The sequence below is a fragment of the Danio rerio genome, chromosome 5 (assembly GCF_049306965.1).
Source record: "Danio rerio strain Tuebingen ecotype United States chromosome 5, GRCz12tu, whole genome shotgun sequence".
NCBI lineage: Eukaryota > Metazoa > Chordata > Actinopteri > Cypriniformes > Danionidae > Danio > Danio rerio.
This window is the reverse complement of record NC_133180.1, coordinates 2,400,001-2,424,953: the sequence shown is the minus strand read 5'-3', so window position 1 is coordinate 2,424,953 and position 24,953 is coordinate 2,400,001. Positions and strand designations below refer to the sequence as shown.

Sequence of the window (24,953 nt, the reverse complement as noted above, 5' to 3'; positions counted from 1 at the left end):
AAGTTCATCTGGCATGTTTTTCATTGCTAGAGCTTCTTGGTGGATGCTGCAGTGTACCCAGGAAACCGATGGTGCAACTTTTCGAATGGAAGCTACTGTTCCTTTGTGCCTCCCATTTTCTTCTGCAGTTCCTCCAATTTTCCTTGAAAAAAAAAAAAAACACTTACAGGCATGTCTTGCAAGTGGCAATGTCTTGTTTGTAAGTGCCGGACCATATATGTGCATTTGGATTTTCTGCATCTCCAATCCATGTAAACCTGAAACCAATGTAACTGCCGCTATACTTGGCATTTTCTCACTCTCTAGCGTAGGTCTAATTCTCTTCATAAGTACATCTCTGCTGGATTTCTCTGTTCCCTCTGTGCCTCTTCACCTCGTTTGTTATCTCCTGAGTTCATATATTCAATGCTGCTGCACATCTCCATAGAAGAACCTGATGTAGATGGTTCATCCCTACTCTCACTTGACTTTTTTAAAGTGCCAGTTTTTAACCAGGTGTCCATTTTGTTGATTAAAGTAAGCAGGAAAAAAAAGACAAATGTACAATCACTTAGCGCCTAACGTGAAAGGGCGGGGCTAATGTGGCGCAGACATGAAACTGCGAGATGAGTATGCATAGGTTGTAAATTACGATCTGTAATGTGATTTTTTTCTCTCACTTTATCTCAATGATTTTTTTTTTCTCTTAAAAATATGAAGTTTACCCAAGATAAATAAAAATAAATAAATATATTCTGCCATTACAAACATTCTCTTGCGCACCCCTGGTGGTCTGCGCACTTCTAGGGGTGCACACATCAAAGTTTGGGAACCGCTGATATAAATAAAATCTAAACAGCAAACACACAATTGTTAGGATTTTTACCTAAAGTAAACAGAAAATAGACAACTTAAAATAAAAACCTATTAAAACTGTTAATCTACTATAGTAAGTGAGAGTAAATAACACTGAAAGTTAATAAGTCAAATCTATAAAAAAAAATACAAAGAAAAGCAATTAAAAATGAAAATATTTCCAATTTTAATCATTAAAAGAAAATCTAAATATGTTATTATATTTATAAATATATACATTTAAACAAAACCAAATGCTTTTTTTAAAAGTAAAAACAGCATACACACAATTGTTAAGATTTTTTACCAAGACTAAAGAGAAAATAAATAATCTAGATTAAAAATAAACCTCAACAAACTGTTAATGAAAGCCGGTACAGCCTAGTAAAAGCATTTAAATAAGAGAGTAAGTGAATTAGCAAGTGAAGAGTGATGTGATCTGTGCGTCTGCGCTGTGACTGATTGATGGATTGATTGATTGATCATGGCTCCGCCCCCGTCAGCTGCTGTCTATTGATGTATTGATGAATTGATGGGGGTTCTTTGTTTGCAGCTATTGATTGGCTGGATGAATGTGGCTATTGATCAGCACTGCACGGGCTCCTCCCTCTCTGCTGTTAGTCTGGAGAAGCACACAGAGGAACACTGAGAGCCGGAGGAGCTTCACACACACATGGTACGTGCTGTTTTACTGCTTTGTTTAGGAGCTTGAGCTGAATTTATATTATTGTGTTATTATTATCACACTATATTTGACCCAGTGCTGAGTTAAAACAACCCAGCATTTTGTAGAGTGTTGTTTCTGTGACACATCCCACATGACAAAACACTATAGTCATTTAGAGGAACTACTACAATGCTTTTGAACAGTGTGCTCTAAAAAATGCTGGGTTGTTTTAACCCATTATTGGGTCATTAATGAATACTATAGTTATATATAATACTATAGTAAATTAGAGTCAATACTCTATTAGATTATATAAATGTAGCACTAGCTGCTGTAAACGCTGTTTGTTTTCTTGTATTTTGTTTTAGTTTGTTTACTCTCTAAAAATACTTTGCTGTAACCCGTTGCCGGGTCAAATCTTTTTTTAACTTAAATTTAAATGACACATTTTAACCCAACGATTGGGTTTGTTTATATTTGTTTAGTGTTACAACACAAAGAAATGCTGGGATGTTTTAATGTAATGCTAGGTTAAATGTGGACATATCAAACCACTGGGTTAAAAAGTGTCATTTAAAATTTAATCAACCCATTTGTTTGTTCAAATTATACTCAATGTTGGGTTAAAACAACCCAGCATCTTTTACACTGTAGTTTCTTTGACACATCCCACATGACAAAATACTATAGTAATACTACAGTGTTTTGAACAATGTGCTCTAAAAATGCTGGGTTGTTTTAAGCCAACATTGGGTCATTAATAAATACTATAGTTTACAAAATATTATAGTAATTTTATATTATAATGTACGAATGTAGCTTTATCTGATGTAAATCCTCAGATTGTACTCTTGAGCATGTTTTAGTGTGTTTACTCTCTACTACTGAATTAATTTGTTGTTATCAAATGCTGGCAAGGACAAACCCAATGCTGGGTTGACATTTTCAATTTAAATTACACTTTTTTTTAAACCTAATGGTTTGAAACAGTGGCACAGTGGTTAGGACTGTGGCTTCACAGCAAGAAGGTTACTGGTTCGAGTCTCGGCTGAATCAGTTGGCGTTTCCGTGTGGAGTTTGCATGTTCTCCCCGTGTTGTCATGGGTTTCCTCCGGGTGCTCCGGTTTCCCCCACAGTCCAAACACATGCACTTTTGGGGAACTGATTAACCAAATTGGCCGTAGTGTATGAGTGTGTGTGTGAATGTGAGAGTGTATGGGTGGTTCCCAGTACTGGGTTGCAGCTGGAAGGGTATCAGCTGTGTGAAACATATGCTGGAATAGTTGGTGGTTCATTCTGCTGTGGCGACCCCTGATTATTAAAGGGACTAAACTGAAGTTAAATGACTGAATGAGCCCAATGGTTGGAATTGTTGTAATTCAAAACAAAAATTCTGGATTGTTTTAACATAGTGTTGGGTCAAATATGGACAAACCAAACCTATGGATTAAATAGTGTTATATTATATTATAGAAATGTAGATTTAGATGCTCTTAATACTTTATTTTAAATGCATGTAATTTTGTATTTTGTCCATGTTTTAGATCGTTTACACTCTAAATAATGCTGGGTTGTTTTAACCCACCACTGGATCAAATGTAAACAAACCCAAAAGTTTGGGTGAAAGGTTGGAAAAATAAATAAACCAGCCTTGCATTTGTGAATATTTGACTCCATGTTGGGTTAAAACATCCCAGCATTTTGTAGAGTGTTTCTGTCACATGCCACATAACAGAATACTTTAGTAATTTAGAGTAAATACTATCGATGTTTTGGACAACACACTCTAAAATAATGGATTGTTTTACACCAACATTGGAACAACTATGGACAAACCCAACCATTGGGTTATTTTTTACAACTAAATGTAAATTACACTTTTATTGCAACTGTTGTATTTGTCCATGTTTGACCTAATGTTAGTCTAATGCAACCCAGCATGTTTAGTGTGTAACCCAGTATACTGTAGTATGCTTTAGTTTTTACTACAGTAATCTGTGGGGTAGAATAGTTGCAGAACACTACAGCACTGGGTCATTCGTGTATTTTACTATAGTTGTTGTTTTACATTTTATTTAAAAAAAATTTTGTCTGTTTTCATGGCTGGATGGACAGATAGATGGACAGATTGATTGGATGGATGAGGGATGGATGGAGGGTTGTATAGATGGATAGCCTGATTGGATGGATGGATGGATGGATGGATGGATGGATGGATGGACAGGTTGATTGGAGAGATGGATGGGAGGATGGATAATTGGGAAGAAGGATGGAGAAATTTATGGATGGATAGACTGATTAATTGTATGGATGGATGGACAGATTGGTTGGAGGGGAGGATGAGCGGATGGATGGGGGGATGGATAGATGGATTGATTGATTGTATGGATGGATGATAGGTGGACAGATTGATTGGAGGGATGGATGGGCAGAGGGTGGAGGAATGGATAGATGGATTGATTGATTGATTGTATGGATGGAGGATTGGTGGACATATAAGAGAGATGGATGGAGGGGCGGATGGATGGCCAGAAGAATGGAGGGATGGATGGACAGATTGATTGTATGGATAGATGGACAGATTGATTGGAGGGGTGGATGGATAGAGGGTTGGATGGGCAGAAGGAAGGAGGAATGGATAGATGGAAATAATGATTGCTTGTATGTATGGATAGATAGATAGATAGATAGATAGATAGATAGATGGACAGATTGATTGGAGAGATGGATGGGCAGAAGGATGGAGGGATGGATAGACTGATTTATTGTATGGATAGATGGACAAATTGATTGGGGGATGGATGGATAAATGGATGAAAAGGTTGATTGGAGAGATGGATGGGAGGATGGATGGATGGGCAGAAGGATGGAGAGATGGATGGATGGATAGACTGATTGATTGTATGGATGGATGGACACATTGATTGGAGGGATGGATGAATGAATAGATGTGTGGATAGATGGATAGATGGACAGATTGGGTGGAGGGGTGGATGAGCGGATGGATGGAGGGATGGATAAATAGATTGATTGTATGGATGGATGGATGATAGGTGGACAGATTGGAGGGATGGATGGGCAGAAGAATGGAGGGTTGGATGGATAGACTGATTGATTGTATGGATAGATGGATAGATTGATTGGAGGGGTGGATGGATGGAGGGATGGAGAGATGGAAATTATGATTGCTTGTATGTATGTATGTATGTATGGATGGATGGATGGATGGATGGATAGATAGATGGACAGATTGATTGGAGAGATGGATGGGCAGAAGTTTGGAGGGATGGATAGACTGATTGACTGTATGGATAGATGGACAAATTGATTGGAGGGGTGGATGGATGGATGGATGGATGGATGGATGGATGGATGGATGGAGGGAGGGATGGATGGGCAGAAGGATGGAGGGATGGATTGACTGATTGATTGTATGGATAGATGGACAAATTGATTGGAGGGGTGGATGGATGGATGGATGGATGGATGGATGGATGGATGGATGGATGGATGGATGGGCAGAAGGATGGAGGGATGGATAGACTGATTGATTGTATGGATAGATGAATGGACAGATTGATTGGATGGATAGATGGGCAGAAGGATGGAGAGACGGATAGATGGATAGATTGATTGATTGTATGGATGGATAGGTAGATGGACAGATTGATTGGAGGGGTGGGTAGGTGGATGGGCGTTTTAACCCACCACTGGGTCAAATGTAAACAAACCTAAATAAATATACACAGCACTGTTTACTTCTATTTACACCATATTCACTATATCCAAGACTAAAAGTCTCCCTGTTGGGCTTTAATCGACAGCAGATCATCATGAAGCGTCTCCTGGACTTCAGCTCTGATGGACTGGAGAAAATATTCATTCGCAGAGATCAAGAAGTTCAGCGTCTGGAACAGGAAGTGCAGAGACTTCAGCGGCGGTTGCAGGAAGTGCAGGAGAAAACAGCCAATCACATTGCGCTGCTGCAGCAGCAACTAGCCAATAAGACACAAGATGTAGAGGTAGGCACATTTGATGATTATTAGTGATCATTAAAGTCCGGCCTGAACCGGAAGTTGCTCAGACTGTTATTTCAGCATGCTGATGTGCTTCCAACTGAAACTGAATATTGAGTAGGGGGCGGAGCTTTCTTTTTTGCATCATTCCCTCATCGCAAACTGAAAGGTGCAGTATGTAAGATTGACACCCAGTGGTTTAACTAGGTATTGCACACCAAAATCGAAACACTTTTTCACTCCGACTCCTCCGATGCAAATGCAGGTTGCCAGATTGACAACTCCTACACGTATCGTATACTAGTTACAAGCGACGACGTGATAAAAGATATATTTTCCATATTAAAACGTGTTTTTGACCTACCATCACCTGAAATTTTTATTTTAAAAAGTTTCAATTTGTCACGGCTGAATAACAGAAATTTCTATGACAATTATCACCTCAAGTACTGATTATGTATGGAATAAAATCCAAATGCTGTCATAAATATTTTGTACGTAAATAAAAGTTACGCATCTGTAATTATAAAATCGTAAAGAAGAACGGAATGCACTCGTAATTTTGCGAGGGTAAAATTCTAAAATCTGCGATTAGAACAGACACAGATACGACATTTCTTTGTCTGTTTGTATACGACTGATACATTTACGATGGGTGTACTTTACAAACACAAAATACAGTTTACCATGGGCACGAAGACCTGATTACGAGTACGAATCAAACAGCGGCACTCCACTGTCAAAATTACATCACGCTGTCACAGGCAATAATAACAAACAAGCGAGAGTTATTGATTACAACAGTGCGCTTGCTGGACACTCGAGCCTCACACACAGTCTCAGGTAAGATTTTTGTTATTCCCTCTTTGAGAAATGTCCGTCATGAGCTGTATTAAAAGTTAAAACGTAATGAGGTCCATTTTCGACATGTTTCCTGGACAATTTACAGATTAAAAATTATGAAGGGGTCGAGGATAGTGAGCATAATGTAAGTTAACATCACAGGCAGCGAGCACAGAATTACTCAGTGATTATAAGTCATTTTTAACTGTTTAAATCAATAAAATAAACATCGACTAGTCTGAACTGTGACCAACACATATCAGTCACTCAGCATTCTACATTTAATAATTTCAAAGAGGTTTAATGTGTATTAATCAGATTATAAGCATAACCATTTTGCTGTGAGTGCACTATTCTGTGCTTCTGAATCATAGATATATACACTAGATGTCGCCTGGCCTATTGTTATCTATTGGACGGAATGCGTCAATAGCGCCGCCATCTTGCTACAGGGTAGAGCTCCTTTGAAATGAATGCGGGACCAAGGTACAGTGGAGGACTGTGGCCATGCAAAGTCAGAGATATACACATATACACATATATCTATGATCGGGAGTTTTCCTGGATGTTAGTGTGTAATTTTTTTTTTCTAATTACGTAAATTATAATTTTACATCACTTTTCTACATTGATGGATCAGTGACCGCACGGGCATTCCTGACAAAAAGCTTGTGTTTGTGTGTACAGAAATGTACTATTCACCCTCCCTGTTAAATCTGATCTAGTCCTGAAACACAGCTCCTCTCCTGCTTTCACTTCTCATACTGACGGAGGGAGCGATTCGCTTGTGAATGAATCCCCCGAACGACTCTTTCACTAACGTTAGCAGACAATAGTACAAGTTTCTGGCATCGCAGCATCTCGTTGTCATATTTCTTTTGCATTGTTTGCTGATTTTATTCAACAAAACTAGCATAAGCCGAGTGTTTAGTGCGAGTTGGAGCTGCTTTGCCGTATGGTGAATGCAGTAAGTGACTGTTATCATCAATAACGTGACCTGATTAGCACAAAAGCTCAGAACATACAAAAACAGAAAAAACTTAATATTACCTATGAAATCTTCTGGCTTTGTGCTTTGTTTTCTTTATTTGCTTGTTACACTCGTAGACAGCGCTAAAGTCCCGCATCTTCAAGTAATAACTCTGTCTTGACTAGTGCGGTTGAATGACATTTGTCCTGGGAGCACTGTACCAATGTGGCGATGCTATTGACGCATGCTCAGTGTCCCTATGCGATATCTAGTGTATATATCTATGCTTCTGAATGGCTGCGTTTCAATGTTTCTGTCGGGTTGTGTCTGGTCTGGATAGCCAAAGTGCTTGTCACTGGAGTTTTGTGCTTTGAGTGTTGCTTAGACATGGTCTTACAATCTAAGCTGTTCAGCTAATGTTAGTCATAATTATAATTTTTAGATATTAAAATCCACCTTGTGTATTTTTATATTTCTGAATCTGCATCTCATTTTGGAGGCTGCTGCTGTCCTGTGGTCTTTGTTTTGGTCTCTATAACTCGCCCACTGCCAGTTAAACTAATTATATTTCAACACTTTGGGTTGCCAGTTAGTGGAAAACAGAAGCTGCGTCTGAAATCACATACTTCCATACGATTTGAAGTTTATTTATAAACTAATGTCGAGAGGATCACGTGCTTATGACTGCTTGCTGCCAGCCCCGCATTACCCAGTTTATGATTCACCAATCAGACGATTCCTAAGCCACTATAAATACCCTAAGTTCCATATGACTGCCATGTTCATTTTGAAGAATCCCCCCTTCCACCCCTACTCCTCCTCCTTTCCTAGATGGGTGGCACGGTGGCCCAGTGGTTAGCACTGTCGCCTCACTGCAAGAACGTCACCGGTTCTAGTCCTTACCAAGCCAGCCAACATTTCTGTGTGGTGTTTACACGTTCTCCCCGTGCTCATGTGGGTTTCCCCCGGGTTCCCCGGTTTCCTCCCACTGTCCAAAAACACCCAGCTTAAGTTAGTTGACTAATCCAAATCAGCACCATAGACATGCTCCTAGTAAGTAGTTATCTCTTAAGAGCGATCACTATCTGTTCATGAGCTACTACAGCAGGGGAGTTCTCCACATCTACCTGAGCTCAAACTCCCCTCTCGCCTTGCAAACGGGAGGGAGCCCCGGGCTCGAGGATCTTATGAGCTCCTGGGACAGCACGCCAAACACGCTTTATAATCCATCATCAGCTTTCAAGTGTCAACTCTTGAAATCCCTGCTGAAAATAACAGCTTAAACTAGCCTAGGCTGTGCAGACTTTCATGGACCATTACCACAACAAGTGGTTTCAGTGGATTAACCTGAACGGATTATTAATAAGAATAACAACACGTGCTTGCAAAATAAACATTGTAATTTTGATTTCAAGCAGACTTTAATCAGACTGACTGATGTGTTTATGCATGTGTGTTTATTATTAGAGACTTCAGGTCAAGCTGCAGTCACAGCAGGACTACGAGAAGATCAAAACTGAGCTCAGGTATTAATCAAACACACTCTCGCATCATATAATCAACAATATGTGTGCTCTCAAAATCATCATTACACCTTGTTATTCTCCTCCAGGAGTTTACGAGCTCTGACACAAACTGATCTTCATGTTGTTTCGGTAAGTAAAACTCTTCACTCCTTCCAGAATTATGGAGAAGCATTTTGCATTCAATTTTTATCTTTGCTTTCTCACTCAGACCAGGAACATGGTTCAGTCCTGCATGATTTTATCTCATGGTGTAATAAAATGAGACTACACCTGAATGTGTCAAAAACCAAAGACATTCTTATCCACTTTGGCAAAAAAAAAAAAAAAACACCTAGGGGCTATTTCATAAAAGTGGTTAAGAAAAGTGGGGATTAAAGTGTCAGGGTTCTGCGACTCTGGTCTTGTAAATTCTTGTTTTGGTGGCAGAGCTCGGACACTACCCATGTCTGGTCCTGTTTCTGTCTCTGTGTGCGCGCGCGCCGTCGTGGGTGTACGCAGAGTGTGCGTGCTCCTGCTTGACGCGACCGCGCGCGCGCTCTGCGTCCCTCAGACGCGTGCGCTCTTGTACTCGTGTTTGTGTTTTCGTCTGTCAGCAGCGTGGTGTTTCATTCCCAGCGTCTCAGTCTTGTTGGTTTCGGTTTTGGTCGGCGCTGGGATAAAGCATGCACGCTGCGTCTGTGAGCGCACGGTGAGTGTTTTCATTCATCGTGTGCTCGTGTCTTGCGTCTTTTGTCAAAGCACGTGGCTCGGTGTTTACATTGTTGTCACGTGCTTTTGTCGTGTGCTTCAGTGTTGTGTTATGTGAGCGCATGGCTTGTATTGTCTCTCTGTGTCATGCGCTCTCCCGTCTATTGTCTAGTCCCACCCTCCTTGTTTACTCATTATTAGTTTGTCATGTTCACCTGTGTGTCATTTACTTTTTGCTTTATAATCCCCCTCATGTTTTCAGTCCTTTGCCAGTTCGTTATCTAATGTCTACACTCCCCGTGTTCCTGCTCCAGTCTTGCCTTGCCTTGTCTTGTCAGCCCAGCCAAGTTTGTGTGTTTTGTTCATGTTTTCCCCCTCGGGGTAGTTTTGTTTTGCCTTTTATTTTTATTTTACTATTAATAAATACCCATTGTTTCTTTGCACTTGAGTCCTCGCTCCATTTTCCCTTCACCGACCGTGACATAAAGTCAACTTTATTATTTTCAAATTTACTATTAAGTGACTATAAAGTTTTCATCATTATTAAGAGGTTAAGTGAATTTAAATGGCATCAAATTATGGCAGGTGAATGTTAACTTTACTTTGATAAAGGTTGAACTTAAGCCTGAGAGTTAGCCTGCCCCGGACCAGGCTAGTTTCCCAGCACAAGTTGCCAGGGTAACTAAGTATGAACTATCGTAAATTTGATTTATGAAACCGAATCCGCCATTAATAAACAAAAATAAGCCTGGCTTTTTCTGTAAGCTTGGTTTATGGAATAGCCCCCAGCTCTACAAAGGGTGCTAATCAATGACACACAGGTAGAGGTTGTGGAGGAGAACCAAGGAACAATTATTGACAACAGTTTGAAATTTGATCAAAATACACATATAATTGTTAATAAGGCTCATCAAAGACTGTTCTTATTGCGGAAACTTGACTCTTTTAATGTAGAGAAAGTTATTCTTAAGACCTTTTACAATTCATTTATTGAAATTATATTGTCCTTTATTTGTTGGTTTTATTCACTGTCCATAAACAAGAATCGTCTTCAAGGCATAGTTAATTTATGTTTAAAGATTTTGGGAGTTCCCCTGCGAAGTTTTGCATACTATTACGAACAGCAGGTGTTGAGGATGGCACATAAAATACTAGGAGACAGCACACACACCCTAAATAAACATTTTCAGTGGATGCCCCTTGGTCGACGTCAATAGGACAAGATGTTCCACAAATCGTTATGAATTTACTTTTGTGCCTGAAGCAAGTAGGTTATGTAATAAATGTAGTTAATCGATGGACTATTATTTGTTTTTTGAACTTGCTGTTAAGTGTTGATGTTTATTGTGTTAAGTGTGTCATTCTTGTTATACTATATGTCAGGGCCGGAGTGGGACTCCTTTTTAGCTCTGGAGTTTCAAGCCTTAGACCGGCCCACCTCAGTCGACGACTGACTATATTAAAATAAAGTCATTTCCAATTCAGTTTCAAATGACACTAACACATCTGTTTCAAGGACAAAGCTGCTTTAGAACTTCAAATGTTTTTCATAAATATGAGAACATTAATTCTTTATCGATATCCAGTCCTTTGTAACAGTCGTCACACACACAAAAAAAAAAAATGTATCCCTACATAAGTAACCCAAACAGTATTTTATGTCTTAACACTGAAAATTAAAAAAACATATCATTTTCTAGTGAGGATCGAACTCGGGTCAGCTGCATCATTACGTAACGTGCTAACCACTAGACCACGATGGCTCTGTTAAGCTATGTGATGTTATCTGCTCCTATTGATGTCTACTCTTTTTGTACCCATTTTAGATTTCTGATCAAGTTATATCAGATTTATTAATGTAGTGAATCATCTGATTTTCATTGAGCAGGTGTAATATTCGTTGATATTAATTAATATTCAATAAGGTGCCTTTGTTTGGGGTGAAATGGGGTGCAGCTCGCAGGTTAATGATCATCATTAACCTGCAGGCTGCATTTTGCTCACGGGGCTGCGAGAAAATAATAAAAAGAGCGGAGCTGCGTCAAAATAATGATTAAAAAGAGTGAGGTTATGCTCAAATAAACAAATAAATTTTAAAAAGTGCAACTGCTGAGAGTGCAAGCAGCTAGGGACACCGGCCCGGCCCACCGGGAATTCTCCCGGGTCTCTTGATTAGCCAATCCGAGCCTGCTATATGTGAAGCACCGCCATGTCGAAATGAATTGCCCCAAGGGGATTAATAAAGTTTTAATCTAAACTAAACTATTTTGCGTAAATTAGAATACAAATGTGTAATTTACAGTAAGCTAAATACATCATTAATGTAAACTAAATGCTTAATTGTGATTTGATTGTGTTACTAATTGCTGTTTAAATTGTTATTGACAGTAACAGAGTGGACATTTTCCAGCTTTGTATCACTGAAATCATAAATACTACAGAAAACAGAGTTTCCTGCAAATGTTTATTTCGCTTAGTAGAGTAAACACACACAAAAAAGAGGAAATTTAGGCTTAATTATATGATGATAATTGAAGCTGAACGATTCAGAAGGGAATAACAGTCAAAAATAGTTATAGTGGGAGTTTTAAAGTTAAGATTTACAAGATAAAACATCCATAAATACACATACAAGCATTATTTTTTAAAGGTAACTTAGTAGTATAAGTATGTTAATATTCAACACAGTTTCAATAAACTTTTATAGTTTTTTCTATAAAGTTGTTTAATCTTGGAGACGTAAAATGTACCCGTAATTCTAGAATATGTTTGTCTTAGTATAAAAAAACATGCCAGATTTCATGCCATTTGTGTAATTATTTTAATTGAAATTAATGATAATAACAATGAATTTGACCAGAAAGGATGTCACTGCAACTGTATTGTCTATATATTGTATATAGTGTGACGGCAGCGCCACCCACTGGTGAGAAATGATTATCAGCAAATCAGATTGATCAGAGTGTATTTGATCTGTTTCAGGTGACTCCTGCTCCTCCATCAGTCTCTGTTGAAAATGGTGAGTGGTGTAATTGATGTTTAATTTGACCCAATGTTGGGTTACTGCCACTATTCCAGCATATGTTATTACGCAGCGTATGCCTTTCCAGCCGCAACCCAGCACAGGGAAACACCCATATACATTCATTCACACACATACACAACGGGCAATTTAGTTAATCAATTCCCCTATAGTGCATGTGTTTGGACTGTTGGGGAAACCAGAGCACCCAGAGGAAACCCACATCAACAAGGGGAGAACATGCAAACACACAGAAACATCAACTGACCCAGCCAGGGCTCGAACCAGCGACCTTCTTGCTGTGAGGCGACTGCTCTACAGTGTCACAGTCGGATTGCAAAATGTAATTTAAATTTAATATCAAAAAAATTGTGTTGTATTTTCCTTAAATTTCTTATATCAATGTATTATTATAACATTAATAATATAGTAAAAAATAACTTAAGCAAAATAAATCTTTATTTAATGTTTATTTACAATCTTATTGTGAATATTATAATTATAAAACACCAAGATATAAATGCATTCTATGCAGGGCTGTTGTAACCCAACTATGGGTTAAAAAGAAAGTAATGTTGTCTCCAATTAATGGACACACACAAAAATGCATGTCCAATATTGTGTTAAATGTTTTCTGTAAAATGTAATGGATACTTTTTAACCCAACAGTTGGCTTTATTCATATATTGGTCCCAATGTTGGGTTAAAACATATTTTTATTTTTTGTATTTATTTTGTTCTTATGAATAAAACATTTATCTTGTTTTTATTTATAAATATCATTTTTATAATATATTTTATTTAGTTTTATTGACATAAAATAGGACAATATAATACAACGCAATAATATTTAGATCTTTTCTATTTAACTTTTATTATTATTATTAGCAGCGCGGTGGCGCAGTGCTGTCGCCTCACAGCCAGAACGTCGCTGGTTTGAGCCTCAGCTGGGTCAGTTGGCATTTCTGTGTGGAGTTTGCATGTTCTGCCTGTGTTGTCATGGGTTTCCTTCAGGTGCTCCGGCTTCCCCCACAGTCCAAACACAAGCGCCATAGGGGAATTCGATAAGCTAAATTGTCCGTAGTGTATGTGTGTGAATGAGTGTATGGGTGTTTCCCACTGATGGAAGGGCATCCGCTGTGTAAAACATATGCTGGATAAGTTGGCGGTTCATTCCGCTGTGGCGACCCCTGATCAATAAAGGGATTAAGTTGACAAGAAAATGATTTATTTAACTAATTATTATTATTATTATTAATTATTGATTTTTATTTTTTATTTATTGGCCTCAATCCCCAGTTTAGAAACCCCAGCTCTAAACAAATCCCTATCTTAGCTGTCTTTTCCAGCATAAAAACACACATAAAATCCACAGACCAAAAAAAATTAAAATTTTTACACCAGCATGTGCTCAATCTGTTTTCACCTTCTCTATCATTTTCCTCAGATGATGTGATTGAGGTGCAGGTCAAAACACCAGACTTTCATCACTCCTTTGGACAAGAGGAAGAGCTGCATGAATCCTTCTCCATCATCTCTGGCCGCCCAGTGCAAAACTGCAGATCTTCATCATCATCATCTTCTTCTCCTGGGAGTCTTCAGATGGTCATTAAAGCAGATCCGGATTCTGATGTGTTTCTGGATTCTGATGAGCAGGAGCTGGACACGCTGCAGGTCACGCAGCAGGTCAAACAGGCTCTTCAGAGCAGGAACATCGGCCAGCGGGCGTTCGGTCACTATGTTCTGGGTCTTTCTCAGGGGTCCGTCAGTGATATTCTGGCCCGACCCAAACCCTGGAGCAAACTGACCCGCAGAGGAAAAGAGCCTTTCTTGAGGATGAAGCACTTTCTGTCTGATGAACACAGCATGAGGACACTCAGCGGCATCCAGGAGACACTCAGAGGTCAGAGGAGGAGCCGAGGGAGGGAGAGATTTGATTGGATGTATGGATGGATGGATTGATGGGCAGATGGATGGAAAGATTGATTGGATGGATGAAGGCATGGATTGATGGATGGATGGATAGACTTGATTAATTAGATGGAAGGATGGGCAGATCAATGGATGAATGTGTGGATGGGCAGATGGATGGACAGATTGATTGGATGGTTTAAATCAGGGATCACCAAACTTGTTCATGGAGATCCGGTGTCCTGCAGATCTTAGCTCCAACCCTAATCAAACACACCTGAACAGCTAATCAAGCTCTTATATGCATACTTGAAACACTCAGGCAGGTGTATTAAAGCAAGTTGGAGCTAAACCCAGCAGGGACATCGGCCCTCCAGAACTGAGATTGTTGACCCCTGGATTAAATGGATTAATGGATGGATGGAGAGACTGATTAGATGGATAAATTAATGGATGAACAGATAGATTGAAGGATGAATGGATGGACTGATGGATGTATGGAAACAGTTCGATGTTCAGAATAAATAGTATAATTGGATTGCTGTATGGATGGATTGATTGACTAAGAATGGGCAGATGAATGGAAAAAGATTGATTGGAAGGATAAGCAGAGTGATAACTGGATAGATTGATTGGATGTTTTGGATGGATGGATGGATGGATGGGCAGATGGATCAATGGATGGATGGATGGTTTAATTGAATGGGTGGACAGATGGATGGATGATAGACTGATTAATAGGATGGATAGGCAGATGGATGGAGAGATGGGCAGATGGATGGATGGGCAAATGGATTTACAGATTAGATGATTAGATGGTTAAATTAGATGAATAGGTTGATCGATTGCTGGATGAACAGATTGATTGGATGGATAAGCAGATGGACAACAGGATGGATGGATTGATTGGATGTAATTGGATGGATGGATGGATGGATGGATGGATGGATGGATGGATGGATGGATGGATGGACGGATAGACTGACTGAATGGTTTATTGGATGGATGGATTTTATGGATGGGCAAATGAATGGAAATATTGCTTGGATGGATGAAGGCATGGATGGACAGATGGATAACTGGATGTATGGATTGATTGGATAGTTTAATTGGATGAATGGATGGATGGATGGATGGATAGATAAACTGATTGATTGGATAGGTGAATGAGCAGATTGATTAGAGGGATGGATGGATTGATGGATTAATGGGCAAATGTATGGATGGATAGAATAATTGATTGGATGGATGGATGGATGGATGGATGGATGGATGGATGGATGGACGGACGGATTGATAGACTGACTGGATGGTTTATTGGATGGATGGATTTTATAGATGGGCAGATGGATGGAAATATTGATTGGATGGATGAAGGCATGGACAGGCAGATAGATAACTGGATGGATTGATTGGATGGTTTAATTGGATGGATGGATGGATGGATGGATGGATAGAGAAACTGATTGATTGGATAGGTGAATGAGCAAATTGATTGGATGGATGGAGGGATGGATGGATGGATTGATGGGCAAATGTATGAATGGATAGACTAATTGATTGGATGGATGGATGGATGGATGGATGGATGGATGGATGGATGGACGGATGGATGGTAGGATTGATAGGCTGACTGGATGGTTTATTGGATGGATGGATGGATGGATGGATGGATGGATGGGCAGATGGATGGAAATATTGATTGGATGGATGAAGGCATGGATGGGCAGATGGATAACTGGATAGATTAATTGGATGGTTTAATTGGATGGATGGATGGATGGATGGATGGATGGATGGATGGATGGATAGACTGATTGATTGGATACGTTAATGGGCATATTGATTGAAGGGATGGATGGATGGATGGATGGATGGATGGATTGATGGGCAAATGTATGGATGGATAGACTAATTGACTGGATGGATGGATAAATGGATAGACTGATTGATTGGATGGATGGATAGACGGATGGGCAGGTGAATGGACAGACTGATTTAGATTATTTAATTGGATGGATGGACAGATTGATTGGATGGGTGGGTGGATGAACAGTAGGATGAACAGTTAGATTGAAGAATGATTGGATGGACTAATGGATTCATTTATAGTTAAATGGATAAACAAAATAATGGATGGATAGATGAGTGGAGGATTGTAGATGGGTGGATTAATAGAAAGACGTTAATGTAAAAGTGTATGGATTAATGGGTACACTGATGGAAAAGTGCACAGACATATTAATGCATAGAAAGACATATTAATGCATAGAAAGGATGGATAATGGATGGATTAACGTAGAAATGGATGGCTAAATAGATTGCAATTAATGGATGCATAGATGAGTGGAGTAATAGTAAATGCATGGGCAAATAGATGGATATATTAATACATTGATGGATAAATAAATAAGCAAACATATGGATGGATTGGTGAAGTAATGGATAGATAAATGTGTGGATGTGTAGATGAATGGATACGGTTGGATTATTTAGCCACCACTGAATATTTAAACTATAAATCATGCTTCCAAATGTGCTTCCAACAAAATGCATTGCAGTATATACAGGATTTGCACATAGATGTAAAGCAGCAGCTCCTCTGTGTCTCGTTGAGTCTGAGTGTGTGTGTTTTTCTCATCTCTGAAGGTCTCGCTCCTTGTGTCCGTCCTACAGACGTCAGCTCAGATCAGGCCATCAGGAACATTCTAGATCAGAGCCGCCTGGAGAGTGAGTTCAGAGCACAGTGAATCTGTTCATTACTCATTATTCACTGTCAGTCTAACACATAAACCATTGACATAAAAACATTTAATGCATGTTTTTATTAAGGTTTTTATTAGGCTCATTCAGAACTGTGTATCTTTAAGATTTTCAAATTTATGTGTGAGCAAATTAACTCAACTTAATTAATTTATTTATTAATTTTAAAACCTTAATTTAAATCAAAATCTGACCATTTTCATCTACTCTGAGATAATAAACCTTCTTTAATGATGTCACTTTGACTGATTGGGCAAAATATGCTTAGCCACACCCCCTCCAACCGTTAGTTGGCTGCAAGTGAAACATAAGAGGAATAGTAAAAAAATAAAACACTGCCCCTCCTCAAAATTTAGTTTTAGCTGGAAATATGCCATTACACTGAAATAACTCCGCCTACTACTCAATATTCAGTTTTAGTTGGAAATGTCATTACTGAAATAAACCCCGCCTACTACTCAATATTCAGTTTTAGCTAGAAATACATCATCATACGCAAATAAACCCCTGCCCCCTACTCAATATTCAGTTTTAGTTGGAAATATGTCATTATACTGAAATAAACTCCGCCTACTACTCAATATTCAGTTTTAGTTGGAAATGTCATTACTGAAATAAACCCCGCCTACTACTCAATATTCAGTTTTAGCTAGAAATACATCATCATACGCAAATAAACCCCTGCCCCCTACTCAATATTCAGTTTTAGTTGGAAATATGTCATTATACTGAAATAAACTCCGCCTACTACTCAATATTCAGTTTTAGTTGGAAATGTCATTACTGAAATAAACCCCGCCTACTACTCAATATTCAGTTTTAGCTAGAAATACATCATCATACGCAAATAAACCCCTGCCCCCTACTCAATATTCAGTTTTAGTTGGAAATATGTCATTATACTGAAATAAACTCCGCCTACTACTCAATATTCAGTTTTAGTTGGAAATGTCATTACTGAAATAAACCCCGCCTACTACTCAATATTCAGTTTTAGCTAGAAATACATCATCATACGCAAATAAACCCCTGCCCCCTACTCAATATTCAGTTTTAGTTGGAAATATGTCATTATACTGAAATAAACTCCGCCTACTACTCAATATTCAGTTTTAATTGGAAATAGATATCATTTTACTGAAATAAACCCTGCCCCCTACTCATTATTCGGATTTTGTTGGAAATACGTCATCATACCAAAACAAACCCCGCCCCTTACTCAGTGTTCAGTGTTGTGTGTTGTTTCAGTGCTGGATGAAGAGCTGCGGTCGGTGCACAGCAGCAGCAGCAGCGATGTATCAGAAAACGCCATCAGAATCATCCTGCAGGGGGCGCAACAGCAGATGCAGACCAACCAATCACCAATCACATTGGAAGAACAGATGCGTTGTGGGACACTAGATCCCAGCATTCAGACCCCAGCCGACTTTGTCCAGGGAATCATCCAGAAGGTCAAATATGAGATCGATGAAGACGTTCAACCCCCAGTTTCTCTGTCGTCAGTGAATCAGCCTCATCATGGATGGAGTGTTGAGAACAGAGATGCAGAGGAACGATTTCGCTCTTCTCCGACTGTCTGCGGTCTGGATCTACAGAATCTGGAGCTCGACACATTCAGCATCACACAGAGGGTTAAAAAAACACTCATAGTGCACAATATAGGTAAGACACAGCTTATATATTATAAACATCTAGGTGTCATGTAATAAAGTTACGAATTGCTGTGAGATTACGTTATTTAGTTCGAAAAACATCATTATAATGAAGTCAATATTCTGTTTCAGTTGAAAATACATCATCATTCTGGAATAAAACCCCGCCCCCCGACTCAATATTCAGTTTTAGTTGGAAAACGTCATCATACTAGAGTAAAACACCGCCCCGTACTTAATATTTAGTTTTTTGAAAATGTCATCTCACTAGAATAAAACCCCGCCCACTACACAGTATTTAGTATTCAGTTTGAAATATGTTATCATATGGAATAAAACCCTGCCCCCTACTCAATATTTAGCTTCAGTTGGAAATACATCACTGAAATAAACCCCACCCACTACTCAATATTCAGTTTGGAATACATCATCATCCTGGAATAAAACACCGCCCCTTACTCAATATTCAGTTTTAGTTAAAAATGCGTCATCATGTTAAAATAAAACCCCACCCCCTACTCAATTTTCAATTTGAAATACGTCATCATACTGGAATAAAACCCTGCCCCCTACTCAATATTCAGTTTCAGTTTCGAAATACGTCATCGTACTGGAATGAAACCCCGCCCCCTACTCAATAATCTGATTCTAAATTGTGGCGTTTTAGTGACTGCCACTTTAAATTCAAATGAGATTTTGCTCGTTTTCAAAAGAGGGTGGAGCTACAAATGCCTGTGTGTTAGTATAATGGCAGATTCAAAAACAAGACTAACGTCTATGCTAATGAGGGAGAGATGGTCACTAGTGAGCGGGGTTTTCCTGCTCTGATGACACGTACAAAGGGAGAATGTCAATCAAAGTGTTTCTGCAGTCTGATTATTAAAAATACAATTAATTCATGTTTACCATTAGAGGCTGGATATATTCACACACAGCACTGCAGTAAACCCCTTATGAAAATAATTTTTGAATAATAGGTGCCCTTTAAATAATACAACCTTATGTGAAGAGTTACCAAGCTTTATAGCACTGTGGTCATTTCGTTCTAGAAAATTGACAATAAATCTCAACTCTTGCTGTTGTTTGTCAGGTCAGCGTGTGTTTGGCGAGGAGGTTCTGGGTTTAACACAAAGCTCGGTGTCTGAACTTCTGTCTCATCCCAAACCCTGGACTAAACTCAGCCTGAAAGGGAAGGAAAACTTCATCCGGATGCATCTGTGGCTTCGAGACCCTCACAGCGTCCAGAAGCTCAACGCCAAGAAAAAGAGTGACCAGAGAGGTCAGTATGTGTAAAAGGCAATACAAAGAAAACACGAAGAAGTGAAACAAGACTCAGCAATGTGTGTGTGTGTGTGTGGTGCACCTTGAATTTAATAAATGAGACTCCAGATTTTTTTTAGTTATTTTAACGTTGTGCATGTGTGTGTTTCAGCTCGACTGAAGCGTGATTCTCAGAGTGTGTGTGAAGCTCTGGAGTGTGGTGATGTGTGGCGTGTGGATGCGCTGAAGAGGCCGCGTGTGGTGCTCAGTGTACAGGAGAAGCAGACGCTGTTCTCTGCTTATGAGCTGGAGCCGTATCCCTCACAAAACACCATCGACAGGCTGGCGGCGCAGCTCGGCCTGCAGACCAGCACTGTCAGCAACTGGTTCTACAACTACAGGTGGGTGACAGGTCAGAAATACTGGAATTAAGGGGCGGGAATGATGATGTATTTACTACTGAAACTAAATATTAATGAGGGGGCAGGGTTTATTTCAGTATAATAACGTATTTTCAAATGAAACTGAATATTAAGTAGGGGACGGGGATTTCAGGATGACGCATTTCTATGTAAAACTGAATATTGAGTAGGGGGCGGGGTTTTATTTGGTATGATGACACATTTCAACTTAAATTGAATATTAAGTAGGGCGCGGGGTTTTATTTGATGTGATGACACATTTCAACTGAAATTGAATATTGAGTAGGGGGCGGGATTTTATTCCAGTATCCCAAATTTCCAACATAAATGTAATATTGAGTAGGGGGTGGGGTTTTATTTCAGTATGATAACGTATTTCCAACTAAAGCTGCGGTCACACTAGAGTTTGAGCTTGTGAAATTCTGTCATGCGTATGTTATTAGACATTAAAAACATTTAAAATTCCTGTCCAGAGAGGTCATGTTTTGATCCTCGATTGGTCTCAAGCAGTCAAGTGATGCGATTTCGCAGGTCAGAGTTCACCAAGCTTGAACTTTGCATCACAGCGACCTCCAAAACTTGACGCATGACCCTGCGTTTCCGGTCTGACACATTCGTGTGCGTATGAATGGAAGTCTATGAGGAGAAAAGTCCAGTGTGACCGCAGCTTAAAACTGAATATTGAGTGGTGGGTGGGGTTTTATTACAGTGTGATGACGTTTTTCCAACAGAAATTGAATATTGAGTAGTGGGCAGGGTTTATTTCAGTGAGGTATTTCCAACTGAAACTGAATATTGAGTAGCGGGTGGGGTTTTACGTCATAGTATTTAGTATTCAATTAGAATATGCGATCATGAGTAGTGGGCGGGGTTTATTATAGTATGATGATTGATTTCCAACTGAAACTGATTAGGGGGCGGGGTTTCATTCCAGTATGATCACATATTTCCAACTTAAATGGAATATTGAGTGGGGGGGGGGGGGTTATTTCAGTACGATGATGTATTTCCAACTGAAAGTGAATATTAAGTAGTGGGTGGGTTTATTTCAGTGATGCATTTCCAACTGAAACTGAATATTGAGTAGGGGGCGGAGTTTTATTCCAGTATGATGATTTCTTTCCAACTGAAACTGAATATTGAGTAGTGGGTGGGATTTATTTCAGTGATGTATATCCAACTGAAGCTAAATATTGAGTAGGGGGCGGGGTTTTATGCCATATAACCATATATTTCAAACTGAATACTAAATACTGTGTAGTGGACAGGGTTTCATTATAGTATGATGATGTAATTTCAACTGAAGCTAAATATTGAGTAGGGGTGGGGTTTTATTACAGTATGATGATTTATTTCCAACTAAAACTGAATATTGAGTAGGGGGCGGAGTTTTATTACAGTATGATGATTTATTTCCAACTGAAACTGACTAATATGTAGGGGGCGGGGTTTATTTCAGTATTATGATGTTTTCCAGCTGGAACAGAACATTGAGTTGGGGGGCGGGGCTTTCTTTTAGTAAAGGTATAAGGGGCGTGGCTATAAGAATATTGCGTTCGAAGCATCAAACTGACGTGAACAGAGAAGGAGCACCACTTAAAACCCAGGAGCAGATGCTTAGACTGTGATTGAAGATTACCATAGTACCATTAACAAATGCACAGATTAAATGTTCAACTAAAGAACATTGTACATTTAGATTTCACACAGACTTTAAGCAATAAATGAATCACAAACAGTCCAAAAGCTATAAGTGTAATCCACAAACCTTTGTTTTTTTTCTTCTGTTAACAGGTCTAGGATCAGGCGAGATGGTTTCTGTGAACCAGCTCAGGTCAGAAGATCGAGTCCGGCTGGTTTGAGTCTGCTTTCGTTGGCTTCAGCTGCAGTCAAACAGGCGCCCAGAGATCCAGAAGCAGACGACACAGACGGACACGTTTCTGTCGGCGTTCAGTCATTCATGAGACTAAAAGAAGAGAGAGAGGAAGATCCAGACTCATTCTGCTCATCTTTCTGAACTCATCACTTCTCAGGACGCTTAACTTCATATAGTTCCCTCTTTTTTGTTGTTAATAATTTATTTCATGTGTTGAACGTATATCTGACTGGCCAAATGTCTATATTTATAGTATGGCTGAATAATGAGTGTTGATTTGTTTAATAACTAATGTAAGTTCATTTATATCCAGATTAGTCTGGAGATTAAAAATATGAACAATGACATTTACTACAAAATAAAAGTCCCGTTTGAAACTCATTTATACTGTTATCTGTGTTTGTTCGTATCATGGTGCTGATTAAATAAAAACATGTACAATATTTCACACTATACATTAACTATATTAAGGTTAACTAGACAAGTCGCTAGACAACAGTGGTTTGTTCTGTAGACAATTGAAAATAATAATTTATTTAGGAGGTAAATATCATTGACCATAGGAGTTTTACATTTTAACTTTCATTCATTAATTTTCCTTCAGCTTAGCCCCTTTATTCATCAAGAGTCTCCACAGCGGAATGAACCACCAGCTTATCCAGCATGTTTTACACAGCGGATGCCTTTCCAGCTGCAATAATCACTGGGAAACACTCATACTCTACGGCCAATTTAGTTCATCAATTCCCCTAAACCCACGTCAACACCAACTAACCCCCAGCCAGAACTCAAACCAGCGACCTTCTTGCTGTAAGGCAACAGTGCTAAACTGTTTTTTTTTTTTTTATTCTAAATAATAATGTGTGTGTGTGTGTGTGTGTGTGTGTGTGTGTGTGTGTGTGTGTGTGTGTGTGTGTGTGTGTGTTATTATCAAAATTAGCTATGATTAATAATACTTATTCATTTATAAATAAAAAAATACTGTCCTAACTCAGCTTGGAGGATAGTTATGAGAAATCTGTATTACATTTACTTGTATGACATTAAGTCATACATACTACTCTTTTAAAAATACTTGCTTTTGAAATAATACTTTAACAATTATTATTATCGAATTTTTACTGGATTACATATTAATCATTTCGTACACAAGTTATAATAGTTTTTATGATTAATATTATTTTTCTTGTTTAATAAATATCCCTTCTTTATTTTTAAAATGTTATAGATGACATTGTATTCCTTCAATGCTCACTACAATAGGTGTTTTGATCAATATAATGTGTTCGCTATTAATAAATATAATTCGCGGACTGTATCCTATCTCCGCTACGCAAAGCAAAAACAAAACATTCGTCACGTGACGCGCGGGTGCGCGATTGCGTCACCCTACCCGTCACATGACCGCGCGCGGAGCAGCTGAGAGGGGAGCGTCATGGCGGTGTAGAGAGGATTACACTCAATGTTTACTTTCTGTTTACCGTGTTTTTTCTGATTACACTCTGGTTTACCGGCAACAGCGCGGATCTTCTGCAGCCGCGGCGACAGCAGGTGAGTGAACTGCGGCGTAGAGGCTTTCATAGCACCTTTTTTTCGCCGGTGAAGGTTCCGCCCTCCAGAACAACAATAACAACAACAAACACCGACAAGAACACGAACACACACTATATAGTTCACTAAATAGGCTACTCACTTAACACTGGAGAGTGCACACTGTTGCATGTATAGTAAGTGAACGAGTGCTTTTTATCTGCACTAAATTGACAGCTGAAAAAATACTAGTGGTACTATAGTAAATACTATAGCAAATACTAGTGGTTGTGAACCATACTATAGTAAAGTGCATTATACTGGATATATCATAATATCTACAACTCTTTGTTAACGAATGTTCCAACATACTGAAGTATTAACAACAGTGAACTGATAAACTATAATAATAATGTAGTATACTTTAGTTTTACTACAGTAAACTGTTGTATAATGTAAGCTATAGTTGTTGAAAACTACAGTATTGAGTCATTTGTTTATATATAATTATACTGTAGTTGTTGTGTTACCAATCAACACTACAGATTAAATCAAGTGGTTTACTATAGTCTGGTTAAAAAACACTACAGTATTTACTAGAAGATTACTATAGTATTTTTTATGTGAGTTCAAACCCTTCTGCGGAAAAATGTGGAAAGCCACATCTGACTAAATTAGAAACATAAAAATAAATAATTAAATGTACAAAAAGTCAAGTATAAATAAATTAATATGTAGTCAAATGAAATACATAATTACTTTGTATTTACTATAAAAGTTACTATTCATTCATTCGTTTATTTTCTTGTCGGCTTAGTCCCGTAATTAATCCGGGGTCGCCACCGCGGAATGAACCGCCAACTTATCCAGCACATTTTTACGCAGTGGATGCCCTTCCAGATGCAACCCATCTCTGGGAAATAAAAGTTACTATATAATTTACTATAATATACTATGTAATTTACCTTTTGCAC

General features: G+C 38.8%; 3 protein-coding genes across 9 annotated transcripts in view; 2 read left to right on the top strand and 1 right to left on the bottom strand.

The window, feature by feature from the left end:
- si:ch73-55i23.1 overlaps positions 1–24,953 on the bottom strand; it is a 782,803-nt gene that overhangs the window by 345,294 nt on the left and 412,556 nt on the right. The window lies entirely within an intron of this gene.
- Positions 1,482–22,830, top strand: cux2a (cut-like homeobox 2a). 2 transcript variants are annotated; one of them, XM_021476716.2, is made up of 11 exons: positions 1,482–1,510; positions 5,329–5,523; positions 8,798–8,856; positions 8,943–8,985; positions 12,526–12,562; positions 14,013–14,468; positions 17,126–17,206; positions 18,488–18,901; positions 19,982–20,170; positions 20,324–20,552; positions 22,368–22,830. In XM_021476716.2, exons 1-11 carry the CDS (start codon positions 1,508–1,510, stop codon positions 22,588–22,590), a joined length of 1,929 nt encoding a protein of 642 aa, XP_021332391.2. In that variant the 5' UTR covers positions 1,482–1,507; the 3' UTR covers positions 22,591–22,830. The 2 variants fall into 2 exon arrangements, with proteins under 2 accessions (XP_021332391.2, XP_068077483.1); XM_068221382.1 differs by having other exon boundaries at positions 5,326–5,523.
- The window catches only part of LOC100333801 (phosphatidylinositol-3,5-bisphosphate 3-phosphatase MTMR3), a 52,617-nt gene continuing 51,511 nt past the window's right edge, over positions 23,848–24,953 (top strand). For all 6 annotated transcript variants that reach the window (XR_012406616.1, XR_012406615.1, XM_073951793.1 and 3 more), the window contains exon 1: positions 23,848–24,000. The gene's annotated coding sequence lies outside the window, so the exon portion shown is untranslated. The remainder of the gene's footprint in view (positions 24,001–24,953) is intronic.